Source organism: Rhodotorula paludigena, assembly GCF_050403205.1.
Source record: "Rhodotorula paludigena JCM10292 DNA, Rt_paludigena_JCM10292v1_ctg41, whole genome shotgun sequence".
NCBI classification, from domain to species: Eukaryota; Fungi; Basidiomycota; class Microbotryomycetes; order Sporidiobolales; family Sporidiobolaceae; genus Rhodotorula; species Rhodotorula paludigena.
In genome coordinates, this window is record NW_027481417.1 from 1 (window position 1) to 18,681 (window position 18,681).

General features: G+C 65.6%; 5 protein-coding genes across 5 annotated transcripts; 2 read left to right on the forward strand and 3 right to left on the reverse strand.

The window, feature by feature from the left end:
* Nucleotides 1-186: 186 nt before the first annotated feature.
* On the reverse strand, nucleotides 187-2,233 carry ALG11 (alpha-1,2-mannosyltransferase ALG11; the record flags this gene model as incomplete). Its single annotated transcript, XM_076650789.1, has 6 exons — nucleotides 187-510; nucleotides 577-1,360; nucleotides 1,414-1,501; nucleotides 1,567-1,747; nucleotides 1,805-1,958; nucleotides 2,019-2,233. The coding sequence occupies 6 exons, from the start codon at nucleotides 2,231-2,233 to the stop codon at nucleotides 187-189; spliced, it is 1,746 nt and encodes a 581-aa protein (XP_076503596.1).
* Nucleotides 2,234-2,452: 219 nt separating this feature from the next.
* JCM10292_000381 (uncharacterized protein) lies at nucleotides 2,453-8,794 on the forward strand (the record flags this gene model as incomplete). Its single annotated transcript, XM_076650790.1, has 9 exons — nucleotides 2,453-3,350; nucleotides 3,410-4,905; nucleotides 4,978-6,838; nucleotides 6,893-7,217; nucleotides 7,275-7,577; nucleotides 7,632-7,723; nucleotides 7,783-7,999; nucleotides 8,063-8,392; nucleotides 8,455-8,794. 9 exons carry the CDS (start codon nucleotides 2,453-2,455, stop codon nucleotides 8,792-8,794), a joined length of 5,862 nt encoding a protein of 1,953 aa, XP_076503597.1.
* An 888-nt stretch (nucleotides 8,795-9,682) lies between these two features.
* Nucleotides 9,683-11,613, reverse strand: JCM10292_000382 (uncharacterized protein; the record flags this gene model as incomplete). The annotated part of the gene is made up of 5 exons (XM_076650791.1): nucleotides 9,683-9,958; nucleotides 10,043-10,205; nucleotides 10,275-10,529; nucleotides 10,588-10,785; nucleotides 10,856-11,613. The coding sequence occupies 5 exons, from the start codon at nucleotides 11,611-11,613 to the stop codon at nucleotides 9,683-9,685; spliced, it is 1,650 nt and encodes a 549-aa protein (XP_076503598.1).
* Nucleotides 11,614-11,863: 250 nt separating this feature from the next.
* Nucleotides 11,864-12,929, forward strand: JCM10292_000383 (WW domain-containing protein; the record flags this gene model as incomplete). Its single annotated transcript, XM_076650792.1, has 5 exons — nucleotides 11,864-12,117; nucleotides 12,178-12,200; nucleotides 12,258-12,623; nucleotides 12,694-12,818; nucleotides 12,888-12,929. 5 exons carry the CDS (start codon nucleotides 11,864-11,866, stop codon nucleotides 12,927-12,929), a joined length of 810 nt encoding a protein of 269 aa, XP_076503599.1.
* Nucleotides 12,930-13,035: 106 nt separating this feature from the next.
* On the reverse strand, nucleotides 13,036-18,479 carry JCM10292_000384 (uncharacterized protein; the record flags this gene model as incomplete). The annotated part of the gene is made up of 7 exons (XM_076650793.1): nucleotides 13,036-13,117; nucleotides 13,180-13,954; nucleotides 14,021-14,143; nucleotides 14,207-14,369; nucleotides 14,432-15,933; nucleotides 15,998-17,454; nucleotides 17,512-18,479. The coding sequence occupies 7 exons, from the start codon at nucleotides 18,477-18,479 to the stop codon at nucleotides 13,036-13,038; spliced, it is 5,070 nt and encodes a 1,689-aa protein (XP_076503600.1).
* Nucleotides 18,480-18,681: the final 202 nt, after the last annotated feature.

The following is an 18,681-nucleotide window of genomic DNA, read 5'->3' on the forward strand; positions in this document are numbered from 1 at the left end:
CCCCCCCCCATCCCGCTTGAGCATATCCTGTACACAGCCCCGCCCCTGTCGCAGCCGCAATCGCAGCTTTTAGACCTGCACTCGCACCGACTTGCCTCTCTCCTACCCCATTCTGTTATACCGGTTTGCAGCAGCACATCCCGTTGTAACACATGTACACTGCGCGCTCCACGATTCGCATCCTGCCTATTTGCTCATCGACACAGCGGCAAGCAACCCCTCCAACCCCTCGTTCCACCCGCGCTCAAACGCACTCACCGCGAACCGCTCCTTTGCGCTCTCTCGCGCAGCAGACCGGATCGCGTCTTGCTCTGCGGCAGGGAGCGCGAGGATGTGCGCGAGCGACCGCGCGAACGAGAGGTGCAGGGGCTCGGCTTCTTGCGAGCCAGGTGAGGAGGAGAGGGAGGGAGAGGGCGCGAGGAAGCCTGTTGGTGTGCCTGAAGGGGTGGGGACAAGGATGTCGAGCAGCGGGCCCGCCGAGGCGTGCGCGAGGGGGATAAGGCCCGCAGCCTGGTCCGCAACGTCTCCGTAATCAGCGGCGCGCCAGGAAAGCAGGGCAGCAAAGCAGAGGCGCACCTGGAACTCGACGACCGTGATCCCGAAATGCTCGTCCACCATCGTATGCAGCCCTATGCTCGCGCGCTCCATCCGCGCGCAGATCTCGTCGAACGGCGCATTGACGACGAATTCTGTCTGCGAGTCGACCTTGAGCTCCTGCGCGAGTGCGCGGAGCGACTCGACGCGCTCCGAGTCGGACGCGTTGCGCACGGAGCCGGCGAGGACGAGACGCAGGCGCGCGGGGTCGATCGAGGGTGGGAGCAGTGCAGGACCAGCGGGCGAGGGCGAGACGAGCGCTGCGAAGGCGCGCAGCTGGGTTGCGTGTTCCTTCTCGGGACGGAACTGCGCGAGAGAGAAGATGGTGATGGGAGACGAGGGTGAGGGGATGCGCGAGGCGGTCGAGAGCGGGAAGGCGGACAGGTGATCTGTGTCGCAGGGTGGGTAGACGGTGCGCACGCGACGTGTCGGTGCGTTCGCTGTAGGCATCGCAGCGCGGCTCGGCTGCGGCTTCTCTGCTGCGCCGCCCTTACGCCTCCTAACCCCGCTGTCGCCCGCTGCGTCTCCAAGCAACATACCCGGAGCGTCGGCTCCTTCGGCGACACCCAGCAAGCCCTCAAGGTGCCGCCGTGTCCACGTCGAATTGGCCATGACGCTGTCCGCATTTCCCAGACTCCAGGCGTACGCGCGCGCAAAGCGCTCGTAGTAAGCGAGCTTTGCGCGCGAGAGGAGCGCGCTCGATGCGACGGAGGAGCGGTTCGTGTGCCCCGCCCGACGGGATCGGACACGGGCGAGCATATCGGTGCTGTTGAGAGGGGATCGTCAACGAATGTGGAGTGATGGATGGTGGGGCCGTACCTGATGGTCGGGTAGTGGGTGTAGCTCCCAACTGGAATGTCGTACAGCCACTTGACGAGCGGGTATGTGAAAGCGTAGCCCATCGTGTCTGCGTACGAAAGCTCGTAAGACGAATCTCGGGGCGAGTCGGCTGTCTTTGTAGTATCGGCGCACCGATGAAGACGTCGGGCACGACACCCTCCACCCCTGCAAGCGCCTCGAGCGCGAGCAAGACGCTCCCCAAGCTCTGCCCGAGCAGGGTGAAGCGGGACCATGTCGAGTCTTCGACGAGCCAGCGGTAGCTCAGCGGGACGAATAGGAGCGAGGCGGGAGCGAGCGAGATGCCGAAGCGGGTCTGGCGGCGTCATCATGGTCAGCGCGTCATCCTGCGCCTCGTTCCGCTCTTGCGCACCTGGACCTTTGCAAGGATCTCATCCTTGGACGCCTTGCCCTCGCCGGCACCGACGTCGCCCGAGTAGACGACAAAGACGGTGTCGCTGCCGTGGTCGCGCTGCATGGCTGCGAGTGCCGTCCAAAGCACCCGCTCGCCACCGCCTCCTGCATTGCTGGATGATGGCAGCCGATCAGCCTGTGTGCGAGTACTGGACGAGGAGGGCAAGGCGCACCAGTACGGATGGAAGAACCCGACCACGCGCTTGTTGCGCGCCTCCTCGCGGGTGAGACCGAGGCTGCGCTCGAGTGCGCGAACGCGCTGCGGTTGTGCGAACGAGCGGAGCTTCTTGCGGACGAGCTGGATGGCAGCGAAGGTGGTGACGGAGAGACCCGACGCCAAGAGGATGCCGGCGACTATGACCGCGAGTGGGGTCGGCACGAGCACCATCGCGTGCTCTGTAGCGCCTGTGCAGGGCCCACTCGGCTCAGGATGGTGTGTGAGAGCGAGGTCGGGGAGGTGCTGCTGCGTTCCGCGTGCTCGTGCAGGATACTAATGACGACTCGGCGCACTTCAGGAGAGGCGCAGCAGCAGCGCGTGCTTCGCGCGTCTGTTTGTCGCCCCGCGTAGGCAGCGTCGCACCCGGCGCAGGGCAAACGGGCAGACGAGATGCAGGCGCTCCTGCTCTCGCCTGCGACCCACTTCTCGCCAGACTCGTCTACGTCGTCGCCCGCCTCGCCCGCGACTCCGCCCCCGCCCTCACTCGACTTCCTCTCGCAACTCGGCTCGAACGACTCGCCCTCGCCCTCTTCTGCCGCGTACGACACCCCGACCAAGCCTCCGCCTCAGCAGAGTACCGTGCGCGAGGGCGCAGCGGGACTTCCGCGGCCAGATCCACCAACGACGCCCTCCTGGTTGACCGACGAGTTGGATGAGGAGTGGGTCCCCGAGCACGACACGGCAAGCCCCGAACAGACGCCTGCATCCACTCTGCCGAGCACTTTCACCTTTCCGCCCTCGGCAGCCGCGTCCTCGGCGGGCTCGACGACCATTCTCGCACCCGACCGCACCGTCTTGCCCGCCGCGACCCCTTCTCGCCCGCCGCTTGAACCCGCCTATGCCTATGCCTCCCTGCCAAAGACCCAGCCACGCGTGCCGAGCAGCCTGAGGCACGCATACACCGCCTCGGTCACATCCACCGCCGCGTCGACCACCGACCGCGGCGACGGTACGCGCGACATGTCCGTCGTCGACCTCGAGTCAGCCGACAGCTCTGTTGCGCGTACGCACGACGACGACGGCGGCGAAGATGTGCAAGAGGCGGACGCGTCGACCGGGTCCGGCGGGACATGCGTCTACAACTCGGTCGTGGAGCGCGACGGTGGCGCTGAAGGGCAGGACGAGGGACAGCTCGCAGCGGCTGTCCGGGCGCTACGAGGGCCGAACGCGGGCCTCTTTGCTGCTGCCGAGAACGGCGGTGTTGACGCGACAGGAGCTGCGCCGACGCACGAGCAAGGCAAGACGGGTTTGCTCAGCCTCTTTGCTCCGCCGAGCCCACCTGAACAGCGTATGTCCTTTCTGTGATGGCTGCCTTGGCGTATGATGCTCATCTTGTGCTGCCTACAGCCGTGCCTCTGCCGCACTCGACGCAGCCAGCGCCTTCGCTCCCCGCATTCACCTTCTCGCCGCCCAATCCCGTCCCGCGCACGAGCTGGAAATCGCTCCCGCACTTCTCGCCCTCTCCTTCTCCGCCGCGCACCGATACCGAGTCGACCCCGTTGGCTCGGTCGACGCGCGCTCCGCTTCAGGACGCCGAGGCGTACGCGCCGCAGACGCCCACGGCCGCTGCTCACTTTGCCGAAACGCCCCGTGCAAAGGAAGAGACCCGGCCCGTCGCAGCAGTGGCGCCTACGGGCCCGGGCAGGCGCGAGCGCTTCCTCAAGCGCTCGACCGCGGGCGACGCAGTCGAGCCGCCTGCGGGTGCGACGGACGAGGGCGCCGAGAGCAGCGAGGATGTGCCGTTCGTGCCGCCTCCGCAGGCTGCGGGGTCGACGACGACCGCGACGTCCGAGTCGGAGGGGTTCTCGGACGAGGACGAGGAAGAAGGTCAGAGTAGGGCGGGGCTCGACGGTCTCGGGCTCGAGGGTCCGGGCCAGCCTGGGCTCGGGTGGAGCAGTGACGAAGACGAGCACTCGTCGTCATTCTCCCAGGAGGACGATATCAGCGGCGGGCTGCATATTCCCGACGGCAGCTTGTCAGCTCTGCCGTCACCGCCTTCGGTTCTTGGGCCGACTGCGCACCTCGACATTCCCATCACCTCATCACCGCCGAGACTGCTGCCTTCCTCGCCTGCTCGCATCCCGCTTCCTTCACCCGTCTTTTCTGCGTCGTCCTCCTCGCGCAAGCAGCCTCCGCCCCCCTCACCTCTCCGCCTCTTCCAGCCCTCGTACGACACGGTTACGCGGCAGCACCTCGCACAACTCGTTGACGAGATCGACGACCTCGCCTCGCACCGCGAATCATACCTGCTCGGCGGCGCGCCGGCCGGCTCGTCCCTGAGCCCCGCACCGGGCGAAGAGAGCGAGGAAGGCTTCCTCGGCGATGAGGGCGAGAAGCGCTCGGCCAAGCGCATCCGCCTCAGCCCACGCAGCGAGTTTGCTGCGTCGACAGCGCGCGGCCAGGGCGACCTGTCTGTCCTACGCGAGGAGGACGAGGACGAGAATGACGCGCTCGCACTGGCAAACACGCCCTCCCGCTCGGCTGCACGGATTCGCGCAAGCGCATCGCACCGCCGCTCCGTCCTCAGCGCTTCGGCGTCGTCGTCCTCCCGTCCGCGATTCGCGCGGAGGTCGAGCCCATCGACCGCTGCGATGTCCTCGCGCACGGCGCGCCTCCCCTCTCTCCCGCCTCTCCCCTCTGCAGGAGGATCTTCGCCCTCTCGCGCGACGTCTTCCGCAGGATCGCCGCGCTCGCCGCGCTCGCCCGGCGGAACGAGGCTCGCGACGCGCGAGAGATTCGACGAGGCCAATGCGCTGATGGAGCGCATTCGGAGGCGGGTTGAGGAGAGGGAGCTGCGGAGGAAGGCCGCTACGGCGAGCAATGAAGAGCAGTCGCTCGCTGAGGTGATTCGGCTCTTGAACGCCCAGAGCAATCAGCTTCGCCTTCGAGAACTGACCGAAACCGTCCCTGTGCAGGAATCACCTCCTCGTCCGCCGCGCCTCCGACGAGCAGTCAGTACGACTCCGCCCACTTCGCCTCCTCGCGACCATTCGCCCGTTCCGCTTCCGCATCTCGCGGCTGCGGCGTCCGCCTCGATCCGCTCCGCGCTCGGCTCTCCCGCTCCTTCCGCCTCATCCTCCTCTTTCGCCCCGCATGCGCCCCCGCCTGGCTCACCACTCGCTCTCGGCCTGCCTCCCAGCGTCAAAGCCGCAAAAGAGAAAGGCGGCAGTTTGGGCCGACGGCACTTTGCGCGCACGCCTCTCTCGGCGACCAAGAAGAAGGGCGCTAAAGGGCCCAACAGTGGCGCAACCGCGCTCTTGCAGCAAGCGACGGGCGCGTCGAGGGGCCTCTTTGGCTCGGACGCAGACGACACCGACGCCGACACCGAGTCGACCTCGACCGCACCGTCACGCCCGACGAAGGGTCACGCCCGCTTGCCCTCGCTCACTACGCTGCACCCCTCGTCAGCCGATACGCAGCGCCTGCTCGCCAGCGCTGGCGCGAGCGCGCGCGCCAAGGGTCTCGTTTTCGACCAGGAGAAGGGGCGGTGGATTCGCACGCCGCGGCGCAGTCTGGGCGCAAGCGAGTCGCCGTTGCTCGATGCTTTGCCCGACGCGAGCGAAGCGGCCGAGACGCCCATCATCGAAGAAGCGGACGAGGAGGACGAGGAGGACCCGTTCCGCGACTTTAGCGAACTCCGCTCGGGCAACGGATCGACCGTCGCGCCCGCGCCGAGCCCTGCGCGGGCAGACCTCGATGCACTGCCGCATGCAGGCGACGGGAGCGGCTCGCTCGGGCGCGCAGAGGGGCGCGCGCGGACGAGGACGCGCAGCGAGAGCGGGGGCGCCGGACGGAAGGACAGCGCCGTCGACCTGAGCGGACTCGGCATCACCAAGGGCACGCCCCCACTCCCGCCTTCGTCCGCTGCGCCTGCCCCTGCCCCTGTCGAGCACGCCGACTCGCCGGCCAGCGAGTGCCACTTCGAGCCCCCGCCGGCTGAGCACCGCCCCGTTGACGAGGGTGCCGAGGGCCCGCAACTCGTCCTCGAGAGCGAGGACTCGGCGACATGGGGGCGCGGAGAGGGCGACAAGAAGCGTCAGGAGGCGTCGAAGCTGTTTGTCGGTGTGCAGAAGGAGGACGTACAGGCAGCGAGAGAGAAGGAGGTCGACGGGGACGAACTTGCCGAGACGAGCATGCTGGGGCTGTACGCAGCGGCGCATGGGACCGCACCACCGGACAACAACTGCGAGGACGATCTGACCGCCGAGGCGCCACCTCATGCGACACTGCCAGCTGATTTGGCAGGCCGCACCGTACCGTCGACTCCCGCACCGGCAGACCGCTCCATTGCGCACTCGTCACGCTCGCGCATAGCGTCGGGTCCGGCCCTGCCGCGCTCGGCTCTTAAGCCCGCTCGCGCCCTTTTCGACCCGCAGACCGCAACGCCTGCGTCCGGGGCCACCTCGACGCCGCTTCGCGCGACCTCGGAACCACCGCGCGTCCCTCGCAGCGTCAGCTTCTCGGACGGCAAGACGACCGGCAAGATCGAAGGCCTCGTGCCTGTCCAGACTTCCGCCCGTCCGTTCAGCGGCGCGCCCTTCTCGGCAGGCAGTAGGCTCAAATTCGAGCTGCGGGGCGCTTCGGCCTCGAGCTGCGACGAGTTTGCCGAAGGACCCGGATCCCTCGAGTTTGACGAGGCGTTCGAGACGCAGAGCGAGGAGGGCAACGAGCAGGAGGACCCGAACCGCACCGTTACGCAGCAAAGCTTTGCGCTGCACGAAGCGCCGTCAACACGGTCGCGGAAGATCGGTGCGGCGCTGAGCGATCTCGCGCAGGGTGAGAGCATCGTCCTGGCTGGACATGACTTGTGCTGACATCCCGAGCTGGCAGGCCCTGAGGAAACGCCCTTCGGCAAGCACTTCGGCCGCATCCCTCCCAACACATCGGTCGTCATCTCGTCGGCGAGCACGTCGCCTCTCGATACGCGCCCTCGCTCGCGCAGCTTCACGCGAACGCATTCGCAGCAGGGCAACGCCACCTTCCTGACGGAATGCTCGTTCGGCGTTTCGCACGACCGTCTCCTCCAGCTCATTACGGATGTCGAACCGTTCGAGCCAGACTGGGAACATCTCGCGAGCATCGACCTCAGCAGCAAGAAGGCCGAGAGTGTCGTGCGGATGAAGGAGTTCTTGCCGCGTCTTGACGAGGTCAACCTGTGCGGCCAGCTTCCCAACCTGTGCCCTTCAGAACTGACACAATCCGCTCATGACAGCAACACCAATGAGCTCTCCTACCTCACTGGCATTCCTGCGACTCTGCGCACCCTCCTCGTTTCCATGAACCGCCTCTCCTCCCTCACGTCCTTCCAGCATCTCGCCAACCTGGAGCGCCTCGACATCAGCTACAATCAGCTCGACTCGGTCCACCAGCTTTCATGCTTGCGGCATCTGCGCGAGCTCAAGGCTGATGGGAACCAGATCGCCAGCCTGGACGGACTTGCTGGCGTCGACTCGCTCGTCCGCATCAGTCTGAAGGGCAACAAGCTCGACACTGCCGACTTCGCTACCACGAGCTGGTTCGTTCAACTTGACATGCGTTTTGCGGACGTACTGACCTGGGTCCTTGGCAGGTCCCGTCTCGAAACGCTGCATCTCTCGCGCAACGCGCTCCGCAGTGTTCGCAATGTCGACAGGCTTGTCTCTCTCACGACGCTCGACCTGGGTGCGTGCGGCATAGCCTGACACGATGAGGACTGCCCAACTGACTCTGTCCCCCCGCAGACCACAACGAGCTGGTGGCATTCGAGCCGGAGCAGCCGATGCCTCGCTTGCGAGTCTTGCGTCTGTCGAGCAACCCGATCTCGGATCTCGACGTCTCGTTCGCCCCCAAGCTGCGGACGCTCTATGTCGATTCGGCGCGTCTGGGTGGTTTGCACGGCGCGGACCAGCTTCGCAAGCTCGAGAACCTGAGTGTGCGGGACCAGTCTGGCGGTGCCCTGTACGTATCGCTGTCCTCTCGAAACTACTCAACGATGCTCATCGCGCCCATTCGACCTTGCAGCACCCTGTCGATGCCACACATCCGCGATGTCAAGCGCCTCTACCTCTCCGGCGACCCGCTTCCGTCGTCCTTCCCGTCGGAGAAATTCTACAATCTCGTCTACCTCGAGCTCGCCATGTGCCAGCTCACGTCGCTGCCGGACAACTTTGCCTCGGTCGTCCCCAACGTCCGCGTCCTCACGCTCGACTACAACTTCGTGCACGACCTCGAACCGCTCAAGGGCATGTCGCGCTTGACGAAGTTGAGCGCGGTCGGCACGCGACTGACGAAGGCCCGTCCGGTGGCGAGCGTCCTGGCCTCGCTGACAGAGCTTGAAGCTGTCGATTTGCGGTGCGTTGACCTTGCCCTGCTCGCTCGAGCGAGTCTGACTCGCGTCATCTACACGAATGCAGGATGAACCCCTTCACATTGGCGTACTACCCGCCGCTTGGCCCGCCCTCCGACTCGCTGCTCCCCTCTCATGCCGAGCACCGTATCCTGCATCCTTCGTCGCTCTCGTCTCTTGGCCCGGAAGGGCCATCCGCTGTCGTCGCCCCGACACCGTGGGCGCAACTCGACACCAAGTTCCGCCGCGCAATGCCCGACGAGTGGTATCACCGCCGTGCGGCATACCGCGCCGTCGTGCTCGAGTCGAGCCCCTCGCTCGTCCGCCTCGACGGGCTCGACTGCACGAAGGAGCGCAGCAAGCTCAAGCGGAGGGTGGAGAAGCTCGCGATGAAGGTGTGCACTTAGGAACCTTTAGTCTTGTTCATCTTTCGCCTTTCTTCTCGTCCATTGTTGTCTTCCCTCTCGTTGTACCGCCCTTGCATCGCGGCAATGCATATGATTCGGGCTACCGCATCGCGGAGCCGGGAGGATGGGCTCAACGGTGCATGCTAGCGTGTGAAAGGCTGCTGAAGGAAAGAGAGAAGCGTCCGGGGGTACCGACACAGCGTTTTTATTATGTAGTTGTACACGCTCTGCCACTGCCCTCAGGATGGGGATGTAACTCAGTGGCAGAGTGCCTGCTTCGCATTGTCTGTGCTTGCATGAAGTCCAGGGTTCAACTCCCTGCTTCTCCACCACCTTTTTGCCACCGTGTCCCGGGCGGGCAGCGTCCTCTTGCTTTGCGAGGGCTTGCTTTTTGCTTACAAACACGTGGCCCACGAAAGATCGGCAAGCCCTGAAGTGCAGGTGGACCCGGCAGTCTGTCTCGCGACGACCAACTGTAGACCGGGAGGCTGCGCAAGCCTATGTCAATGCACAAATTGACTTGAAGAAAGTCTATGTAAATGCACAGAATGACTTCGAGACATCAATAGGCGTTTTGGCCGAGCGGTCTAAGGCGCTAGCTTAAGGTTACCCAGTAATCCGCTAGTCCGAAAGGGCGTGAGTTCGAATCTCACAGACGTCAATACCTTTTGCCGCGCTGAGCACTGTGTGTCCGTTCGAGCGGTCTCTCTTTTGCTGCGTGTCCTAATTCTCGCCTGGGACGGCGAGTGCTGCGAAAGCGGGTCAGAGTAGCAATAAGACAAGTCTCTGGCGCCGCCGGGCCCCTTGTCCATCCAGCCTCGACCCTTGTCGCTTACGACGAACGGTAGCATCACATGTCTGTGCAACAGCCTTCTCAGTGTATGTCCCTTACGTCCCCTTCCTGACCTGCACCGTCACGTCGACCATCTCGACCCCTTCAAGCTTGCCCTCTCCCGCTCCGCGCTCGCCGAGGCGCTGATTGAGCCGCTGCACGCGCTCGTGCACCCACCGCGTGACGTCGAGCACTTCGGCGTCAGTTGAGGCGTGCGCGTGGAGCGCGAGGGAGATGGTTGCGATGAGCGAGGGGGAGGAGGCGGAGGTGGTGGTCGAGAGCTGCCAGAGGTGGGGCGGGTCGAGGGTGGCGACCGAGGGTAAGGCTTCGAGCTGTGGGAACGCCAAGACAACCTCAGGTGAGTGATTTGCCATGAAAAGCTCCTGAACACCTGAGGCATGAGGGCGCCAGCTCACCTCGTTCAAGATCCCCCGGAGGCCTCTCTCCGCCCGACTTGAGGGGCCAGGCGCCGTCTGCAGCAGGACCCGCCCCGTCTCGCTCGCTGCGGGCTGCGCGACGTAGAAGATCGCGACCGACTCGACGAGGGCGAGGACCTTGTCGACCGACGCGAGCTGGGCGCTGTCATCACGAGCGGAAGAAGATGTGAGCAGGCGTGCACTTGAAGAATGTCGGCTCTGGCGAACGCACGATGGAAGGACGAGAGATGCGCCGAGCAAGGCCACGGCAAAGGTGATGACCGTGAGCGAGAAGGGGTTGAGCAGTCGGTCGATCGACGACGAGCCCGATCCAGCGGGCTCGACACCGTGCTCGCGCCCGCCTGACGGAGCAGCCTGAGCTGGTCGGCGGATGGCGCGGGCGAGGCCGTCGTGATTGTGCAGGAAGAGGGCGAGAAAGGCGGACAAGAGGGCGCAGGCGAGGAGAGCCATACGAGGAAGAGCGATGCTGCGAAAGGTTCGGCGGTGAGCACAAAAGGAGCAGGCGTTGGGCTGAGCAAACTCACGCATCGTGCCCATCGCCTATGGTCGCCAGCCCTTCGCCGTGTCCGACTCCACCGTGGCCGGACCCGTGTGCTCCGCTCGCCTCTTGCGGCCCGTGCAGCAGCAGGACGTGCTCGATCGACTCCTTGCACACGTACACGGCCGAGAAGAGGAGGTAGACCGCCTGCGAAAAGTGCGAGAGCGTGACGAGTCGTGCAGACCTGATAGTGCGGCGTGGTGAGCACTGAATGCTCTTACTCGTGATGGTGTACAGGTTGGAACTGCGCTCACCCGTATGGCTTGCGTACGCTCGAGTCCTTGAGCGAGCTCAGCGCCTGCAGCAGGCTCTCGTACCCTCCACCCCGCTCGAGCAGCGCGCACGACAGTGCGCCGATCCCGTCAAACACGACGACGTACCCGAGCCCCGTCGTCGCGAGGCTCTCGCCCGCTTGCCCTCGCACCCAGAGCGCCGCGCCGACGACTATCTGCGCGCATGCGAGCGCGACGAGCCCGCGCAGCGAGGGTGGGAGATGCAGCGCGCTGTAGAGGACGAGGCGGATCGGGAGCGGCAGGTGGCCGTAGCGCTGTCGGAAAGACGCAGACGGCGCAGGGAGCTGATCCTCGGCAGCTTTGGTCGGCGTGAGCGGGTGCTTTACTGGCGATGCGCCGGAAGCGTCGGTGCCCGTGGGCGAGTCGAGGAAGGGGAATAGGTTGTGTGAGACCGAGTGGCGATGGTGGTGCCCTCGTCGTCCCTGTACTGACTTTGGCGGTGTCTGGAAGGGCCCAGCCGGCGAATTAGCGGACGAAGGAAGGGTGGTCGTCGGGGCGACAAAGGGCTGGCGGGCGTGCGGGTCGTCGTAGGTTGCGCCGTAGCCCTCCGCGCGGTTGCCCGGTCGCGGGAAGAAGGCCGAGAGATTGCGCTCGTGGATGCGCGAGTGCTGGCGGGCGTGCGCACGCTGCGACGCTCCCGACGACGCTGCGGGCGTCGCCGACGACGAGCTCGCGGCGGGGAGCTCGTCCTCCTCGGCGACGGGCTCGAGCGCGTGCATCATGGCGGGCTGCGCTCGCTCGCGTACAGTCCCGCGGGTGGACGAGCGGCGCGAGGGAGAGATCCGCACGTGCCGAGAACCGGTGGGGTGGGTCGCGCAACTCGGCGAGAGGGCGCGGGACGAGCCTATAGAGCGTGTGTAGGGCGAGTTTGAGCGCGTACGGACACTCTAGATCCCCGCAAGCGCAGTCGAGCGAATACAAAGAGCCGGAGCGAGCGAGAGATGAATCGTCTCGCTCGAACACACCGCGATGGCACCGAGTGCAGAGCCAGAACAAGCACAAGAGCACGTTTCAGATGCTCGCGAGCAGGCTGAGCCCGCCTCCGCTTCACCCGGAGCAGCACAGGGCGAATCCACCGCTGCTTCGCCTCGTCGCGATGATGACACCAACGACGAGCCACAACAACCACAGGAGGCAGAGGAGGGCAATGCAGCTGGTGGAGTAGAGCAGGAACAACCTCCGGAGCCGCCCAAAGACGCATGGCAAGCCGTCTTCAGCCAAGAGCGCGTCCGCTTCCCCTCGTCCCCCTCCCAGCATCGCTCACCCTGGCCTCCCTCTTGCAGAGCAAACGCTTGGTACTTTTGGAGTGCGTCCCTTCTCTCTATCTCGTCTCGCCCATAAGCTGACTCGGCTCAACTGGCAGACGCCGAGACGGGCGAGACCACCTGGAGCAACCCTCGCGATGCTCCCGCCGCGTCCACCTCGTCCGCCGCCGCCTCCACCTCGACTGCCCCCACAGACCCTTCCGCTCCCTCCGCTCCCGCTTCCGCGGATCCCGCATCCGCAGCCCCCTCCGACCCGAACGCCCTGCCCGAGATCGACCCTGACCTCGCCTGGCTCGACCCGGCCGCCGCCGCGCGCTCTCGTCCCGGCGGCGGCGGCGCGAGCGTGACCCAGACGGCGCGGTTCAATGCGCGCACGGGGAGGTTCCAGGCTGACCCGGCGCTGACGCCGGACCGGATTGGAGAGTTCCAGAGGGGACAGAGGCAGCAGGAGGCGTACTACGACGGTGCGTCTCGGTTCCGCTGCACTGCATTCCTTGCGCGTGGAGTGGAAGGTCTGACGCTCGAGTACCGAAGTCGCCGGCTGGGAGGCGAGCCTTGCAGGCAAGGGGCTCAAGCGCGGCGCGGAGGAGACGGACGAGCAGGGCGCGAAGCGGAGGCCTAGCTCGAAGCAGGTCGAGAAGTTCCGCCAGGCAAAGGAGGTGTGTTGCACGCTCTCGCTTTGACGCTCTCAAGGACGGGGTGAACAATGCTGATGCGTTGTCTTGCAGGACAAGAAGCGCAAGAAGATCAACGCATGGCTCGGCTCGTAGAACCCGGCCACGAGTCTGTATCTATTTCTCTTTGTTGTCTCGTCGGGCAGAGAGGTTGAGAAAGAGGACTGTCTAATCGATACAACAGAAGCAAGCACATCCATATCTACGAAGACTCCCATTCTCCTCCCGAAGCGAGCGTTGCGAAGACGCCGTGCGGCTTTGAGCGGAGCTCGGCCACCGTGCCACTGCAAAAGGACCGCGACGTCAGTGTCGGCCCGCGTGTAGGCGGTCGGGAAGTGGTACGCACGTCTCGGCAATGCGGCCGTTGTCGATCACGACGAGGCGGTCGCACTGCTCCATGACGGCGAGCTTGTGCGTGACGATGAGCGTCGTCCTTCCCTCCTTGACCTTGCCGATCGTCTCCATCACGGCGCGCTGGTTCTCGGGGTCGAGCGCGCTCGTGCACTCGTCGAGGATGAGGATCTCGCGCTGCAGGTCGCCGACGAGCGCGCGCGCGATTTGCAGCCGCTGTGCCTGCCCGCCCGAGATCAGGCCCGCGTTCTCCCCGAGCGACGTCTCGTACCCGCGCGGGAGCGACCGCACAAAGTCGTCGATGTGGGCCTGGCGGGCGGCGCGCTCGACGTCGGGCTGCACGACGCCCTCGGGCCGCCCGTAGGCGATGTTCTCGGCGACGGTGAGGTCGAAGAGGGCCGGGTGCTGAGACACGACGGCGATGTGCGAGCGGAGGAAGCGCACGTCGGTGCGGTTCAGCGGCCGCCCGTCGAGCAGGACCGTGCCCGACGTCGGCTCATACAGCCGCTGCAGGAGCGCTGCGAGCGTCGACTTGCCCGACCCGGACGCGCCAACGATCCCGACCGTCTCGCCCGGGCGAATGTCGAGGGTCACGCCCTTGAGGACGGGCACGTCCGGCCGCGAAGGGTATGCAAAGTCGACGTTGCTGAAGGAGACGTGTCCCGAGATCGGGCAGGTCATGCAGCCTTCAGACTCGCGCGTCTCAGTCGGGAGGTCGAGCAGTCGCAGGAGGTCGTTGGCCGCGCGAAGAGACTTGGCCATGCCGGGGACTGCGGGGACCAAGTGCGTTCAGTCTTTGACGTGGGAGCGCAGGAATGCAAGGAGACGGGACCTACGGTAGTTCATGAGCGCGCTGGCAAAGGTCACCGTGAAGATGATGATCGAGAAAACCTGGAGCATCTTGGAGAAGGTGTAGCGGCCGCTCGTGACGAGGAGGGCGCCGACGTAGAGCATCAATGCTGAAAGTGAGGCAGGGACGTCAGTGCGAGGGAGCCTTAAGCACATTTCAGGAGCGGACGTACCCTCGGTGAGGTACGTGAGAGTGTACGTCGACGCAAAGCCCGACGCGATGAACGGCGCCGCCTTGATTCCGCCGACGCGAGCCGTAACCGCCGTCTGCTCATACGTCTGCGCAAAGACAGACTGGATTGACATGGCACGAATTGGGCGAATGTTGGCGATCGTCTGCGAAGGCAGAACGAGTCAGTCTTCAGTCGCGATGAGACGACGGACGGGCCACTGCGCACCTGGTGGAAGCGCTTTGAGACATTTTCGCGCTTGACTTTGTTGGCGCATTCGAGGCGGTTCAGGATGGACGTCTGAACGCGCACCACGACGACGAGGACGGGCGCGAGACCAAAGCCGACGAGCGTAAGCTCCCATCCGATCGCCATCGACCAGACGATACCGATAGTGAGCATCGAGAGGAGGACGACGAGCTGGCCGATGATGGTCCCGACGAGCGTGCGAGCGTCCTCCGAGTCCTTGATGATGCTGTACGAGAGGTTCGACGTCGAATTCTCCTGCAGGTCGAAGAACGCCTTGTCCTGCTTGACGACCGAGCCGAGAGCACGACGGCGCAGCGAAGTGCACCAGCCCATGGCGCAGCGCTCGAGGCAGTAGAATTTGGCAAACGTGGCGAGACCCTCGAAGAAGGCGACGAGGAGAATGACGATGGCGGCCGTCGTGACGACGCTGTTGGCGTTCGCGTTGCCGAGGTTGCTCATGACCTGCGAGAGGTACGTCGAAAAGACGGGCGTGCAGGCGCCGACAGCGACCGAAAGCGTGATGCCGACAATGAAGAGAAGCTTGTTGGGGATAGTGGGCCAGTACCGCTTGATGAGCTGCGTCATGCTCATCATCGGGCGGAGCGGCTCGTCCTCGTCCTGCTTGACCTCGACGACATGCTGCGCGCCGTCGACAGTCGACCGTTGCGCCCAGCGCTGCAGCTCGTCCTCGGTGAGCGTGCGATGCTTGATGCGCGTCGTCCCTGTTCGGCGGCTGTTCATTGCTGCGGCTCCGACTACCTCGAGCGCCTTGAGCGACATCTCCGAGTTGGTGCGGCTGAGCGTCTTTACAGAGCGAGAGGAAGCCGTAGTCGGGTCGAACGGTGGGAGCAGGTCATTGCTCGAAGCACGCGACATCGGCCGGCTCGATGGCGACGGAGATGGCGAGCGCGAGCGCGAGCCACCTGCGCCTAGGCTGAAGTTGGCAGAGACGCGCCGCGCGTCTCGGAGCTCGCGGCTGGCGCGCACGGCGTTGTCGGTGCCCATCGACGCGAAGAAGAGGCCGGCTGCGCTCGGGATCGAGAAGCGCTTGCTGGCGCGCTCCTCGTCGACGTCGTCAATCTGAATGCGCGGCGTCGAGTGCGGCGAGGGGTGGCCGATGCGAGGAGTCGTCGGCGCCGAGCGAGGCGTGCCGTGGACGCTGGGGTCAATCGTCTCATCGTCGTCGCCATCGCTCAGATTGAGCACCTCGGCTTCGCCGTCGAGCTCGACAGCTGTTGCAGCCGCACCGCCGACTTGAGTGGAGGCGAGGGTCGCGAAGAACCCCTCGGCGTGCGCTTCGAGTTCGGAGCGGTAGCCCTGCTCGACGACTTGACCGTTCGCCATGACGTACACGAAGTCGTCAGCGCCGATGGGCGCGAGGTCGTGCGTGATGATGATGGTCGTGCGGTTGTCGCGCCAACGCTTGACCGCCTCGTTGACGAGCAGGCGCGAAGTTGCGTCGAGCGCCGAGGTCGCCTCGTCTGCAGGCGAGGACCGTGTCAGTCGAACCATTTTCCAGGAGAGTGGGAGACATGGGAGACGGACCGAGAATCAACACGGTCGGATTGCGGATCCAGGCCCGCGCAATTGCGAGCCTCTGCCGCTGTCCGCCCGACAAGCTCGCGCCCTTCTCGCCGCTCAGCCAGGTGTCATAGCCCTCCGGCAGGTCGCGGATAAAGTCGTGGATGAGGGCGCCGCGGCACGCGGCCATGACCTCTTCGCGGGTCACGTCCTCGCGGCGGCGGCGCGTCTCGTCCTCCTGGAGCTGGCCCACGACGCCGACGGCGACGTTGTCGTGCACAGTGCCGTCAAAGAGGACGCTCGCGCCCTGGCTGACGCACGCGACGTGGCCGCGGAGCCACTCCTCGTCGATCCATTCGAGCCCCTGCTCGTCGACCTCGACGCGGCCCTCTTCCGGCGCGTACAGCCCCAGGAGGAGCTGCCCGACCGTCGACTTGCCCGACCCAGACGTGCCGACGACGTAGGTCGTCTCGCGCGCGGCAAAGTACAGCGAGACGTTGTCGAGCGCGGGCGGGGCAGGCGCTGGGCGGGTAGGGTAATGGAAGGTGACGTTGCGAAGCGAAAGCTCGCCCGAGAACGTCGCTGGGCGGAGCTTGCGCAGCGCGCGCGGCGCAGCACCGCGGCGGCGCGAGAGCGTGCCTGCGCCGGCGAGGGGGATGAGGACGGGCGTGTGCGAGGCGGTCGCGGGCGGTGATGCGAGCTGGAACGGCGGAGGCGAGAGCGGGACGACGGCGAGGTCGGTCTTCGAGTCCCGTCCAGGGAACGTCACGGCATGATGCTTCTCATCGAGCGAGCCGCCCGAGGCGGGACGCCGGCCGCGAGAGCGGCGGCGGCGGAATGTGCCCGACGAAGCAGTCGGAGGCGGCGAGCGCGCGAGGACGGCGGAGGGGGCTGGCTCGTCCTGCGCGAGGGCGAGGAGACCCGCCATCGCGACCTTGCCCTTCTCGATCGTGACGAGAGAGGGAATGGCGCTCTGGAGGTACGACGAGCCGAGCATGCACGCCCAAAAGGCCGTGTTGACCGTCGAGGTCGTCGCCTCGCCGTTTCGGATGAGGTGGGCGCCGTACCAAAAGCCCTGTACGAACATGGCCATAAGCAGGAACGAGGTGGCGCCGCTGCGCGTGCCCCAGACGAAGTGCAGCTTGATGTAGGCTGTGAAGTCGCGCTTCGTTAGGTCCTTGAAGCCCTTGAGCTCGGCGTCCTCGGCGTTAAACGCCTTGACGGTCGGTATCGCGCCGATGATGCGATCGGCGCGCGAGGTGCACCGGGCAGTCGTCTCGCGATTGTTGTCGGCGAGCGGTGCCGCGAAGCGCTCAGTGAGAGCGACAACAAACATGACAACGGGAATTGTCGCGAGGACGACGGCGGCGACGCGCGGTGAGCGGTAGAAGGCGAGGATGAGGCAGAAGAGGGTCGACGAGCAGTATTGCAGCAGGAGGCCGAGGGTCTGCGCGGTCGCGATGCGCACGTCGTCCGTGTCCCTGAGCGTGTGATACTGGTGAGCGGGCTCGCGCAGAAAGAGTGGGAGAGAAGCGCACTTGGTGAAACGACCCATCAAGCCCGCCGCATCCGATTTGGCCTCCTCCTTCTTCTCGTTCTTGTCGCCCGACTCGCCCACCGCGCCGCCCATGCCCAGGTCGAACCACTCCATCCCCTTCCGACTGATGCCGTCGTACACCTTGAGGCGGAGCTCGTGCGCGACGCGCTCTCCGTGCACGACCCACAGCGAGATGTTGGCCGTCGACGCGCTGAAGATGACGATTGCGGCGACCGTGAGCTTGATCGCGGTCGTCTGCATCGCCTTGAGCAGTGCGCGGTTCGCCGCCTGCACGGCTTCGCTCGACGCGCCCGGGACGGTCGCGGCGGCGTAGTCGGTGAAGCTCTGCATCGCGTCGCCGAGCTGCTGCGACATGAAGGGCGGGACGAGGCCGGTCACGATGCCACATGCGAGCGCGGGGAGTATGACGGTGTAGAAGGTGCGGCGGGAGGTGAGGGAAAAGAGGAGGCGGAAACGGGGGCGGAGAGGCGGCTGTTTCGGGCCGGCAGGCGGCTTGGAGTCGGAGCCGCTACTCTGCGCGGAGGGTGCGTCGGAGGTGGTCGAGTAGCGGAGGTGAGGAACAGCGACCGTCGTGTTGGAGAGATCGAGCTGAGGTGGACGCCTTCGAGCGCCCTGCTGCTCCTCCTCTCCCAGCTCCCACTGCACCGGCTTGCTCACACCGTCACCCGAGACGATGTGCAGCGTCTCAACAGATGCTTGCGGGTGACTTGCCGGTGAAGGTGCGCGATGCTCGTCTTCGAGGAACAGCTGGCGCGGAGAGGCGGTGTAGGATGGCGGCTGCGGGGGATCGACGAGCGAGGCATCGAAGGAAGCCTGCCCAAGGCGCGGCGACCGAGTTGACGGAGTGAGATTGCGCGGCGAGCCAGGGTGCAGATAGGGCGACGCTGTCGGGGTGTGGATGCGAGAGCGAGGCGGAGTTGCGGGCGACGAGGGCGGATAGGTCGCCATGGCAGCAGTGAGCAGCCGGAAGGCAGGAAGCAGGAAGCGCAAATCGAGCAGAGCGGGCAGAGGCCATTGTCGCTGCGCTTCCCCTGGCCAGCAGAAGCGGGGTTGCATCGACTCCCGGGGACAAAGGCCGCTCTCGAAACAAAGGGACGGGGAGCCGGGTCCGGTCAAATCAGCCCCTGAGGGAGGGTTCGCCGAGCGGAAC